The 13656-nt window shown below is 41.1% G+C and overlaps 1 protein-coding gene across 1 annotated transcript in view; it reads right to left on the bottom strand.

Annotated features, from left to right (window-relative positions):
- The window catches only part of ATL3 (atlastin GTPase 3), a 68061-nt gene that overhangs the window by 11587 nt on the left and 42818 nt on the right, over nt 1-13656 (bottom strand). The window contains exons 7-11 of the mRNA XM_040329063.1: nt 10619-10711; nt 8074-8212; nt 3760-3887; nt 2033-2089; nt 1880-1951 (exon numbers count right to left, since the gene is read on the bottom strand). Coding sequence (XP_040184997.1) covers nt 1880-1951; nt 2033-2089; nt 3760-3887; nt 8074-8212; nt 10619-10711 — 489 coding nt within the window. The remainder of the gene's footprint in view (nt 1-1879; nt 1952-2032; nt 2090-3759; nt 3888-8073; nt 8213-10618; nt 10712-13656) is intronic.

The raw sequence follows: 13656 nt of genomic DNA on the forward strand, positions 1-13656 counted from the left end.
TTTTTGGGTAAAAAAATCGCAATAAGCGTTTATCGGTTGGTTTGAGCAAAATTTATAGCGTTTACAAAATAGGGGATAGTTTTATTGCATTTTTATTATTATTATTTTTTTACTCCTAATGGCGGCGATCAGCGATTTTTTTCGTGACTGCGACATTATAGCGGAAATTTCAGCCAATTTTGATACATTTTTGGGACCATTGTCATTTTCACATAAAAAAATGCATTTAAATTGCATTGTTTATTGTGGAAATGACAGTTGCAGTTTGGGAGTTAACCACAGGAAGTTATGTTTCACCTAGTGTGTGTTTACAACTGTAGGGGGGTGTGGCTGTAGGAGTGACGTCATCGATTGTGTCCCCCTATAAAAGGGATGACACGATCGATGCAGCCGCCACAGTGAAGAACGGGGAAGCCGTGTTTACACGCAGCTCTCCCCGTTCTTCAGCTCCGGGGACTGATCGCGGGACCCCAGCAGCGATCGGGTCCCGGAGTGCGCGCGACCCACGGCTGGGTACATGTACAGGACGTACCTGTACGTACATGTGCCCAGCCGTGCCATTTTGCTGACGTATGTGCAGGAGGCGGTCCATAGGTGGTTAAAATGACTGCTCAACATTTCTATCCTTAGCAATTTAATTAGCTAAAATATGTTGCGCAATAACTAACTCCATTATTTTATTAAAGGGGTTTTCACTTTCTCCCTCAATATATTTTATTGAACAAAAACGATCAAAGGTTACAAATAGCAAAGAATGTCTCCAGTGGCTCCTTATGGCATTTTATCGATGTGTTACCGACAATATATATACAGGTCAGTGCAATGTTTTTAAATCCATGTGGCATTGCCTAAAAAGAGACAATAGTTTTCAGAAAAATGAAAGAAAGGAGAAAGAGGGAGGAAGGGTTCATTTTCAATACAAAATTGGGACACCCTTTATGGGATGACCTTTGTCCGATAGGGGAGATCCCTGTTGACCACCTATGTGAACTTCCTCAGTTGAGATCTGAGCATGCTGGACATTTCTTAGAAGCATCAGCCTCTGGAACCCTTAACTTCTTAGCTTTTGCTGCCTGGTATTAAACTCATTAAACCGTTTTCTTTTTAAAAGGAGAAACTATTATGAATACAACCCTCATTCCAACCTTCCCAAAAAAAGGACAACGGCTGTTAACATAGTAGAAGACCCTTTATTCAGGGAAAGTGGGAACCCACCAAAAATCCAAAGCAAATGAGTGAACCCTCCTCCGGATTCACATAGTTCCCTAAGCCCCCATTCACACCTAGGCGCTTTGTCGCCTGTAGTGTGACGCTGCAGCAGCCCCGAGACGCTGGAGGGATGAAAACACATTGCCCTCTATGGAGATGGTTCACATCTCCACGCTGAATGCCTGAAAAAAAGTCCCGGACCTTTTTTTCAGGCGGCTTTCGGCATAGATGTGAACCATCTTTAAAGAGGGGGTGAGGCTGCATTCACAATCGCTGCGTTTTGTCGCCGCAAATCGCGGTACAAAACGCTGCAATTCGCGGCACAAAACGCCGCGATTTTGTACGCCTAGGTGTGAATGCAGCCTTAGGTCAGTGACTGGCCGTTCTGAAGCCACTTGGTCAGCAACTATCCAATAAGATAACATTTCTAGGAGAGAAAAGCAGTGAGGCACCCCAAACATTACCAGTTTCCTTTGAAGATCACCAGTGTCCTCTACCTTAACAAAACCTACAATAATTAAACAAAAATGCATGCAACAAAGTTCCAAAAATCAAACAACATCAATAAGACACTATTAAGCCATTGAAGGAAAAGTTAAGAGGATGATTAGGCATACACAGGATTTGCCGATAGCTGGTGACAATGGTAAGGGCGCACACATCCACTCACCTTCTCCATGCTGCTGTTGTATAAGTCTTTGGCAGAAGCCACCGCTGCCAGGTTATTGGCCTCAGCAGTTGCCTGAGCAAAGATATGAAACCATTAATTCAGAAGAAGTCATAAAAGAATGGAGTTGAGAAAGGCAAATTAAATCCTACATACCTGTAGCATAGATTTGGGATGTGGTAAATCTTCTCCTTGGTATATTTTTATGTAAGCCTAAAAAAAAAATTAAAAAAAAAATTAACCAAGTAGATTTATTACACAAAATCAGACTTGACAAACTTATAATGAAACCTTTTTGCAAAGTAGAATGACAATACTGATGGTTTACAATAGCATATTAAAAAGGTCACCCTTCACCAAGGATGCAGTTTGATAATGTTATCTGCTTGATAGAATGGTAATCTCTCTGTAGTCATTTTATGCTTTCATAACCAGGAAAAGAATGATCCTTGAGATTGGAATTGTCTGTTTTGCCCAAACTAACCAATCATTAAGAGGAGTCAGATATGGTATATACTTAAAGGATGGGTGGGCGATTGTTATGGTTGATCATTTAATTTTTTTTCCCTTTGCAGTGTATTATTTGCCTTCCAGATTGCTCCGATTCTACCAGTGTAGAAGACTGGAACAGACTACAACTGAAAGTATTTACAAGTGGAGTATTGGGGTAAGGAGGTAGGCAGCAAAATACGGCCCTTATGTCAATAATTTCACTCGCTTGAACCAACCTCCATAACAGCAGGCAAGAATATAGACGGGAGATTGCTATTTTGGTTTGGACACATTTTTAAAGCTAAAGTGGAACTTTAGTCAGAAAATTAAGTCCTGCTAGATCACTGCAGGCTGGCCGCTTTTGCAGGTACAGCTATGTAAAACATTAAAAATAAGTGTCTATAGTGTTTAAAATCCAATAATACAGTGTCTCACTCTGCTCTGCATGTGATCATTTATGACACCAGACATTTGATGGTTTTACAGTTTGGTTGAGGACACAAGCAAACGTGACAGTTAGCAATCCCAGCATTCCCGGAACGTAAAATTGTTTTAAAGCAGTTAAATCAATGGGTTTAGTTCCGCTTTATGATTTAGACCCCTTTCACACTGGGGTGGTGCGGTCGTTAGCGGTAAAACGTTGCTAGTTTTCTCGGCTAGTTGGGTGCTTTTGTTGTAATAGCGCCTGTGTTACGGCGCTGCCCATTCATTTCAATTGGCAGCGGCGGTGCAAGAGCGGTGTATACACTTCTCCCGTACCACCCCAAAGATTCTGCTTGCAAGACTTTTTTTCCCTACCTGCAAGCGAACCGCCCCCGTGTGTAAGGCCGAGTTGCCTGAGAGGCGCCATTTCTAGTGGTAAAACGCCTAAAAGGCGCGCAAGTGTTAAAGGGGTTTTATTGCTGTTTATTATGTTTTATCAAGTTGTTATGGGTGAAGTTCCGTTGTATTAAATCAGTTTTCACTAAGTGCCGGTTAACACTGGGGAGACCTGTCAGGTGACTTAGCTGCCTGACAAGTCGCGCTCCGTGCAGTGCAATGGGATCGACTCAAGTTGCTCCGACTATACTACTTGGGGGCGACTTCAGAGCAGCTTGCATTGACTTCTATTAAAGAGGTCACGCTGTGTGTGGCGGCTTCATAGTCAGCCGACTCTGAAGCTGCCCCAGTGTGAACCGGCACTACCATTTCTATTATTTACTTTAGGTATCATTTTACTGATAACAACAACTTATCTTTACAGCAGAATGAGCCCTCTCTAAAACCTATGAGCACTACATGTGGAAAAGATATAGACATTCTAAACAGTAGTAAATATACAAGAGCTGTACTTGTTTTATTGTGAAACATCCACAAACTAAGAACAAGGTCATATAAAGAGAGGAACTTACCCGGAAATATTCAAGCAGTCCTCGGCAAGTAACCTTTGCACCATTTATCTCTTTCTCCATAAGGCTACTAGGTTCCAGTATAAGTGGCACCAGAGCATTCAGCTGATCTGTAAACTCAGGAGCAATGTCTATTGAAAACAAAAGACAAATCATATAATAGTTGAAGTGCACGTAAAGGCAAATTTGTTATTTTTTTAGTTTGTGGACAGAGAAGGGTTAGACCCTCTGTCAAGTTTTATTGTAGTTTATCTGCCTGCTGGGGGAAGATTCACCCTTCTATTTGTGGGCTGAAAACAGCAAAAATAATGCTCTCTCTCATGTGTCTATAAAGCAGTGAAGATGAACAAAGGCAGACATTTGTGGTCCAGCTTGCCTGACAACCATGGGTGCCTCCATAGATAGAGTGGAGGAAGGAGTGTAGCCACGAAGAGACAGGAAGTGTGTTATTCACAGGACTACCAGGTTAAAATCAAGAGCAAAAAAAAAAGAAAAAACAATTGCAGCCAGGTACAGATATGCTTTAAGTGCCAGTTCACACCAGATACAGTTCCATGCAGTTCCATTTTTTTCTGCACCAATACAGTCAGTTCCGGTCAGTTTCTGCAGTGGAAACTGACCAGAAACTGACTGCAATGGTGTGAACTAGAGCCATTGGAATACATGGAAAACACTGTGCATGCATTTTTAGTGCAGAAAAAATGTGCACGGAACTGCGTCTGGTGTGAACTGGCCCTAAAGGAGGCCAGTCACAAACTTCTTTAAAAGACTTATTAGACAACTGGCTTCATCATTCTACAGAGAGATTTTTATTTTTATTTACAAAAAATGTTATTGCTGTAAAAAAAAAAAATATTCACTGTGCTAGTAACATTGAAAGCAAGAGTCATTTTTTAAAAACAGTTGTAAGTCATGTTAACAATATAAAATGTAAAATTTTCTGTGTGCATAACAAAAGTCCTATCTAATTGGGTAATTAAGTTAAAGCGGAGTTCCATCCATTTAAAAGTCAGCAGCTACATAAAAGTGTTGCTGCTGACTTTGGATAAACAGACACTCACCTGTCACACGGTCCAGCGATGCGGCCGACTGAAAGCTTGCTCTCTCTTCCCCTCCGCATCGCAAGCCACATTGCGAGCTGCGCGTTCTGAATGACCGAGCAATCTTCTGGGACCTGTGACTTGTCCCAGAAGATTACAGGGAGGGAAGGGGGAGAGGTGAACTTCCTTCTGGCGCCACAGAGCCCTAGGAGGAAGTGGAAGATGGATGCCTCTAAAAAGAGGGCTTCTGCTCACCGCCCATAAAAATGACATGCCAAATGTGGCATGTCAGGGGGTCACTGTCACTTAAAGAGGAAGTTCCATTTTTGGGTGGAACTCCACTTTAAGCTGGCCTTACATGGTTCAAAATTCATCTGGTTCCTGCTGAGCTGGACAATTTCATTTCATTTATGGCCATCCCTGTTCATGAGAAGTTGATCTATTGATTGACTTCTCATGAACAATCCTACTGGGAAAATTCCATTCAATCAGCACTGCAGTGCAGATCAGTGTATTCTGGCGGTGGGGGAGTCCCGCTGTAAGAATATAATGACATAGCAGAGAGGATTCCTGCATTCACATTGAATGTGTGGATGGGAGAATTGGGTCGTTTTTTTTGTTCAACCCACTGACTGAACAAAAAAAAAAAAAAAAAACTGACCCATGTATGGCCAGCTTAGTCACCAGAAAAAAAAAACAGAGTTCAGTAGGATGAAACCCCTACTGCATTCCTGTTATGTACATTAAAAGAATTTACATTTATAAATAAATTGTGACTGTACCAAAAAATTGTCTAAGAGAAGGTGCTTTAATATCTGTTTCCCATTTTATACATTGTAACGCAAAAGGAAAGTTTGCTGCTAAAGCTGGATACACACTATACAATTTTCTGTAGATTTTTTTCCTTCAGATTTACCAAAACCATATAATATGAGATAAAACCTTAAGAGTTTAAATTTGTATGCAATCAGGCAGACACTTGCACTATATGCTTTTGGTAAATCTGAAGAAAATCAGACAACAAAAGTTGTATAGTGTGTATGGGGTCTTACACTTGTCAAGTTTGTAAACCCTCAGTGGCTACTTTATAAGCTACGCCTGGTCCTTAAAGTATAACTAAAGGCAAAACTTTTTTTTACGTTTTGAATAGAGTGTAGAGGAATTGGAACGCTTGTCCGTTTTTATTGCCGTCTGTGTCCCTGTTAAGGAGATTCACCCTCTCTATTTGTCCTGTTTACTATTATCATTGAACGTGAAAGTAAAAGAAAATCCCAATTTTTGGGTTGTCCCCAGAAAAGTAAGAGAGGGGAAATCTTCCAATGGCGACACTAGTTCTGGTGACCAGGGGGTCCCCAAAGAATTCCCTTAATTTGCAGGGATTTCCTTTCACTTCCTGTTTGGCTATCGGACAGGAATTTAAGGGAAATGTCCCCAATGCGACATAGATGGCGAAAAAAAATATTGTTTAAAGTTTTGCCTATAGTTCAACTTTAAAGCAAATAGACAAACCGCACATCATGTGGATGATATTGAATATATATTATATATAATTAAGACATTTAATAGGCTCATCTACTGTGCGACCAAGTTACAGAAAGATGCATGATCTAACCGACTGTGACCAAGGAATGGCTGTAGATACCAGGTTAGGCATTTAATCTCCTGGAATTTTTATGCATTATGCCTTTAACCACTTAAGCCCCGGACCATTATGCAGCTTAAAGGGGTTGTAAAGGTAAATGTTTTTTCACCTTAATGCATCCTATGCTCGCTCGCATGAAGGTGGAAAGCTCTTGCGAGGAGGACCCGAGACAGCCGCCGAGGGACCCCAGAAGACCGGGGCCACTCTGTGCAAAATGAGCTGCACAGTGGAGGTAAGTATAACATGTTTGTTATTTTACAAAAAAAAAAAAAAATAATAAAAAATTTACTTTGGTGTTCCTTTTAAGACTGGGCCACTTTTTGTGATTCGGCACTGCTTCGCTTTAACCGACAATTGCGCGGTCGTGCGACGTGGCTCCCAAACAAAATTGGCTTCTTTTTTTCCACAAATAGAGCTTTCTTTTGGTGGTATTTGATCACCTCTGCGGTTTTTAGTTTTTGCGCTTTAAACAAAAATAAAGCTATAAAACAAAAAACTTTTTGCTATAATAAATATCCCCCAAAAATATATATAAAAAAAAAAATTCCTCAGTTTAGGCCGATACGTATTTTTCTACATATTTTTGGTAAAAAATAAAAATAAATCGCAATAAGCGCAAAATTTATAGCGTCTACCAAATAGGGGATAGTTTTATTGCATTTTTATTAATAATTTTTTTTTCTAGTAATGTCGGCGATCAGCGAATGTTATCGTGACTGCAACATTATGGGGACATATCGGACACTTTTGACACTATTTTGGGACCATTGTCATTATTACAGTGAACAGTGCTATAAAAATGCACTGGTTACTGTAAAAATGGTACGGGCAGTGAAGGGGTTAACCAGGAGGGGGCGCTGTAGGGGTTAAGTGTGCCCTAATGTGTGATTCTTACTGTGGGGGGTGTGGCGTCACTGATCATTGTTCCCTATGAAAGGGAACAGACGATCAGTGACAGGCTCACTAGGAAGCACTGGGAGAGGTTTGTTTACACTTACCTCTCCCCGTTCTTCCTCTCTGGGACCCGATCCCGGGACACCGACTGCGATCGAGTCCGCTGTTCCCGCGGGGACAGTCACGGAGAAGAGGACCAGGTCGCGAGCGTGGAGCTGGCGATGCACTTTCGACCCATGGCTGGGATCTTAAAGGGGACGTACATGTACGCCCTTGTACACAGCCATGCCATTTTGTCTACATATATCATCGTGCGGCGGTCCTCAAGTGGTTAAAATGTACAGAAAATTATGTGAGAGGAGAAACATCCAGTGAGCTGTATATGAACGAAAACACCTTGTTAATGACAGAGGTCAGGGAATAGACAGTCTAGTTCAAGCTGACAGGTGTTCTTAACTCGAAAAACCAGTCATTACAGCAGTAGAGGGTAGAAGGATGACTCCTAATATATCACAAGCCAAGCTTATGATCTAATTTATCTTGTGTGTCAAAAAATTCCTTCATGGTCCATCAATGCCCAATACCTGCGTGAGCGGAGCGACAATGTCTTTGTGGGTTTTATACAGCTGTATATGACCAAAGTGTATGCAATGGAAATAATTTCCACTGCATACTGGTTGAAAGAGCAGGCATGACCATCATTCATCAAATCTTTCCAGTACAAGCAACAATATGACTGACCTTTCAGGCGGCCATCAAACTGAGGACTAGTTGCCACTTTGAGACCGGGGTGTGGGAGAAGGAAGCAGCTGACGCTGGTGAAACAGGAGTGAATGTGTTTTCGTACATTCTGGATCTCTTCATGCTGGTGTTCTTTTACCTGGAGAAAAAAATTGTGACATTTGCACTAATTTCTACAAATCTAGCTTCATCAGGACTTGAAACTCCCCAAATATTCTTCCCTGTATCTGCTCAAAAATTAATGCACATGAGATACAAAATAATTCTACACATCCCGGAAAATCTCTCAACCAACTAAGGCTTGGTCCTGTGTTTTTTTTTTTTTTTTTTTTATAAAAAAAGGGGGGGGGGGGGAATAATCCTTAACAAGCATAGAAAAGAGAGTTACCCAAGTCATGTTGAAAAGGCAGCTTTAGGTGCACCTACGCTACATCAACAACAGGCAAGTCTTCAACCTCATATTGTAACTAATAAGAAATTCATCCCTTTTGCGATACTTCAAAAAATTCAGTTTTAAAAGAACGCTTCACAGAATCGCGCATTAATTCAATCACATGCTTCCTCATAAACCCTCCTATTACTAACAAAAATACTCATCTATGGAAACACATGGGGGTTGATTTACTAAAGCTGGAGAGTGCAAAATCTGGTGCAGCTGTGCATAGAAACCAATCAACTTCCAGATTTTATTTTTGTCAATGCCTAAAGGCTGGGTTCACACTTGTCCGACAAACGGTCCTACATTGGGAGCCTCATGTAGCATGACGTGTGAAAATCAATGTTTCCCTATGAGAGCTGTCTTAACTGGTCCTACACAAGTCGGTCCGACTTTGAAAATGCTCCCTGTACTACTTTTGGTCCTACATTGATCCTACTTCAGCCCATTGAATATCATTGAAGTCGGACCAAAGTAGTATCCTGTTCATGAAAGTAGGACCAATGTAGGATAAATGTAGGACCAATGTAGCAGAGCAAAGTAGGATGAAAGTAGTGTAGTAGTGTGAACCCAGCCTAATTGAGCAAGCTGAAGTTAGAAACTGATTGGCTACCACGCACAACTTGACCAGATTTTGCACTCTCCAGTTTTAGTAAAACAACCCCACTGTATCTGGCCATACACATTACAATTTAAATGTACAAATTTTATACAACTAGGTCTACCTGAACCATGTTTCACTCTGTATCCATTCAGACAGGTCCTTGCAGGAAAAAGCAAAAGATTGCACAATCAAACTGTACTGTAAAGTGTAAGGTAAGCTTTACAAATCGCTAAAAACTAATTTGTGATAGAATTCTGCAAACTGACAAGTTCAGGCCAAAGAATTTGAAGAACGTTTTTGGAAATGGAAGTACATATCTACTAAATACTTGGCAATAGACCTTTAGTAAAATAGTAATTCACATACGTTAATGATCTCTGTGGATACCAAAAGGACAAATACCCTCCCTTTATGTACACCTGCTACATAAATCTAGGAACTTTCTACTACTCTGTGGAGACAAACGGGAGGAGGACCTAGATGTCATATCTGGAAAGATGTGCTTTAAAACACCTTCCTAGTATCTTTGCCCCATCACAGATTAGCGCAATTCTTTATTTATTTTTACAGGGCATAGTTTGTTTTTATATAGCCAGGACTTAAATAAACCATATGCAGAATGGGCTGTTAACCAATCCTCCAATTAAAATCTTACCCTCTACTAGACGGTACTTTTATGAAAACATACTTTGTCTACGTGTTTCGCTATTTATTTTTGCGTCTTCAGAACATTTGGTGAAGCTGTCATTGGATATGAAAAACAGTTATACCAAATGTCCTGAAGAAGCTTAAAAAAAAAATGCAAAATGCGCACAAAGCTGACATGTCTAGTTACTAGTATACCCAAACCTTTTGGCATTACAATTTTAAATACCAGATTTTATATTGTTTATGAATAAAATTGTACTTTTATGACATTTGGAATTATGTTGTATATAGAACACTGGTGAGGAATACCTAAAGTCCCATTTCCGTATCTGTTTGATTATTGGTCCATTATTCTGATTTAGGGATACCAACCAGTTTTATTTCCTGCTAATGTTCATTGGACTGCTGACTTATTTGTATTGTATACACACACACACACACACACACACATGCATACACACACACACACACACACGCATACACATTGACTGCTGACTTATTTGTAGTGTATACACACACACATTGCAGAACCCATACTATTTATGTGGCACCGAACGCATGAATATTTTTCTAATATTCAGAAAAATTATTGCTGTAGCAGAGTACCATTGTATGTAAAAAAAAAAATCTTGTGTATGTGTTTAGGTTGTAACACGTTTGAAAAAGAAACTCTTGAAAAATTTAATCTGAATAAACCTTTTTAAAAAACAGTGTAGCCAATGATAAAAATGTTACAAATCAGTGTACAAAGAAAAAAAATTGAATTTAATCAACTCCTTTTTTTAATGAATAACTTTCAGTTAGATGTTGGACGAACGGTTATATGAAGAACAGCTAACAACAGACAGTGCACATACCTTCAGCCTCTTCTCTAGGAACTTTGCACCTCCTTCTTCTCCATAGGGATATTCATAAGGAAAGCTCCAATCTCTAACCAAAAACATAAGGGTCTGTTTAAGGAAAAAAAAAAAACACATAAAAAACCTTTAAATAAATGTAACACGCAACATTTTTTAAGCGTATCCTATATGTTAGATACCAAAGAGTTGCTTTTGTTGAAGTAAATCCTCTATGTTACATACCAATGTTGCTAGTGCGGGTTGATTGTTTACCGCCGCCGCCCCCCCCCCCCCCCAATTTTTTTTTTAATATACAACCAGTCGCCAATGCATCTTTCAGTGGGGCCAAAGAACCAGTAAACACTCTTTCAGCTCTCCGGGTTGGGAGAACACACAATGATTATTGCTAACGGCTATAGTGTGTGGATGGGGGAAATCCTTCCCGCTGCACCATTGTATGCGGACAGCGGGAAGACCTCCATCGCCGGTGCTGATCAGAGAAAATATTCCACTGGCTGGTTGTACAAAAGTTGATTGATAGATTATACACGGTTCAGTTTTTAAGTTCACCTAGAGAGCTGGACAATAAAAACTGAACCGATCCCCCCGCACCCACACATTCGAATCCTTCCTGCTGTGTCATTGTATTCTGGCAGCGGAGTAGTCACTGAGACTCCCCTGCTCTCTGACTACACTGATCAGTGCTGATTGAATAGAAATTTTCCAGCAGGACCGTTCATGAAAAGTCGACTGAGAGATCGACTTCTCATGAATAGGAACGGCCATAGATTCTTGCTGAACCAGGCGGATTTAGAGTCATGTCTGTCCAGCTTTAGTCTGAGAAATCAAAGACTCTTTTCAGTGTGCTAACAGGATCCAGATGGACCTGCCTGGTACACAGAAAGAACTGTGAATATGATAAAGGTCAAATAAGAAAACCTAAAATACAGGGTCTACAAGTGCTTATTTACCCTTTCTTAAATATCAATTGCATTTCTGATTACGTTGATTATGTATATCAAGGAGGAGATGTGGGCCGTGTTGTGCTCTCCCCCCTCCTGTCAGAACAGCGCGCTACCAGACAGCAGACGACACAGGATCACTCTCAGATCAGATTATATATAATTTGAGTATCCACCCCTACCCATGTTTCCTGCTGCCAGGAGATGAGCAGTCCTTGAAGGAGATACAGCCTGATCTAAGCGTGATCCTGTGTTATCTTCTGTAATTTTAGCAGGAGAGGGGGGAAGGAACTGTACTGGGAACACAGAAGGGAGGGTAACAATCATTTGGAATGAAAGGTTTGTGGAGGAGAGGGGGATGGATTAGTACTAGGAGAAGGGGGGGGGGGATTTATGTTCGGAGTGGGTATATGGGTGGGGGGGGTTGTGCTGGGGGGGTTGGAGGAGAGAATGTGTGTTGGGAGAGGATTTGAGGGGGAAAGATAATCTGTGGTAGGAGGGGTGTTTTTGGGAGGGGGGGATTGAGCTGGGAAGCGATATTTCAGGGGGGAAAAGTTTTGTGCTGAGAGGGTAATTTTGAAAAGGGGGAATTTTTGTTTTGAGGAGAATTTTGGTTGGCAGAAGGAATGCATATTTAGGGGGTGAGTGTGCAGATTAGTGCTGGGGCTTTCAGTTGGTTGTCTTTGCCCATGGCGCTAGATTATGATTATTATTATAAAGATTTTATATAGCGCCAACAGTTTGCGCATCGATTTACAACACGACGCCATGTCCTGCTTACTCCTGTATACTTCCCTGCTGCCCACTATAAAATTCTTTGGTGGCCCCCTTTCCTCTGCCCTGCTGGTCCCTGTCCTCTGCCCTTGTGACTCCTGTTCTCTTCCCTGCTGACGCCTTTTTTACAACTACAATTGAGGTATGTTTATAGGTCCTACTGGGACAGGGACTGCTACAAATCACAGGTTTAACCTGCAGTGCCACCTGTTGGTAAAATGTAGCATTGTAGGGGAACAATGCAGAATAGGTTCTCCACTTTGTTATTTTCAGTCAACCAAAAATTGTAAATAAAGATGAGATGTACTACTTGAGGGGAAGGCATTAAATGTCTTATCACTTTCCATGCAATACAGGACATAAAAAAATAAAATAAAAAAGGTAAACCAAGCACAGATACACACTGGGAGCAGCTATGTCTCTCTGGATACACCATGCTGCATATTTTGATTGGGAGATCTGAGAGCAAGCCAGGGACTGCCACATTATTGACAGATTAGGGCTTGCTCTGAGATACGTGGATTGGTTTTTGGGTGGGATAACAACAGTGCAACCTGGCAACTTCTACTCTGCCGCTGTCTGCTCTTATTCTTCCTATCACCCCATGAGCAAGTTTTTGCAAACTTCAACGTCATACTCATAATTGATCTCCTGCACATAATGCCCAATGTCATAACCCCTGCTTTCTTCTCCTGCACATACTGCCCACACTGGTGTCCTCTGCATTCCTCACTTTTAACTCTAAAGTTCCGTATACACGAGCCGAATGTCGGGAGACAACGGCCAGTTAAAAAAAAAACTGCCATAATACTAGGTTGGAAAAGCTCCTACTGAAGATCTACACATAATAAACTAATACCACACTGATATGGGTGGAAGGTAGGTACAATCAGAAGACTAGGGAGACAGGGTGTATAATACTTCCAGAGCTGACAGCTGAATTATGGGAGGAAAATGTACTTATTTCTTATATAGACACAGTTTAATCTGCAAAAGACAAGATGATCCAGCTACAGTACCTGCATCAAATGTATTACACACCCCTGCACCTGTTCAAAATGGGGAGAAGAGACACTCCTCTGTCATAAGCAGTGGCGGCCCGTCCATAGTGGGCGCAGGGGCGCCGCCCCCCCAAAGCTACTCATCAACAAAAAAAAAAAAATGAAAAAAAAAATGAAAAAAAAAAAAAATGATTTTTTTTTTTTTTTTTATAACATGTCCCTTTAAGTGTGTGTATGTGGGGGGGGCGGAGCGCCGGCCACCGAGGTGCTGTGGGAAGCATGATGTCATCGAAATCGTGAGATTGGGCAAGCCGCAAGA

Source organism: Rana temporaria, chromosome 11 (genome assembly GCF_905171775.1).
Source record: "Rana temporaria chromosome 11, aRanTem1.1, whole genome shotgun sequence".
NCBI classification, from domain to species: Eukaryota; Metazoa; Chordata; class Amphibia; order Anura; family Ranidae; genus Rana; species Rana temporaria.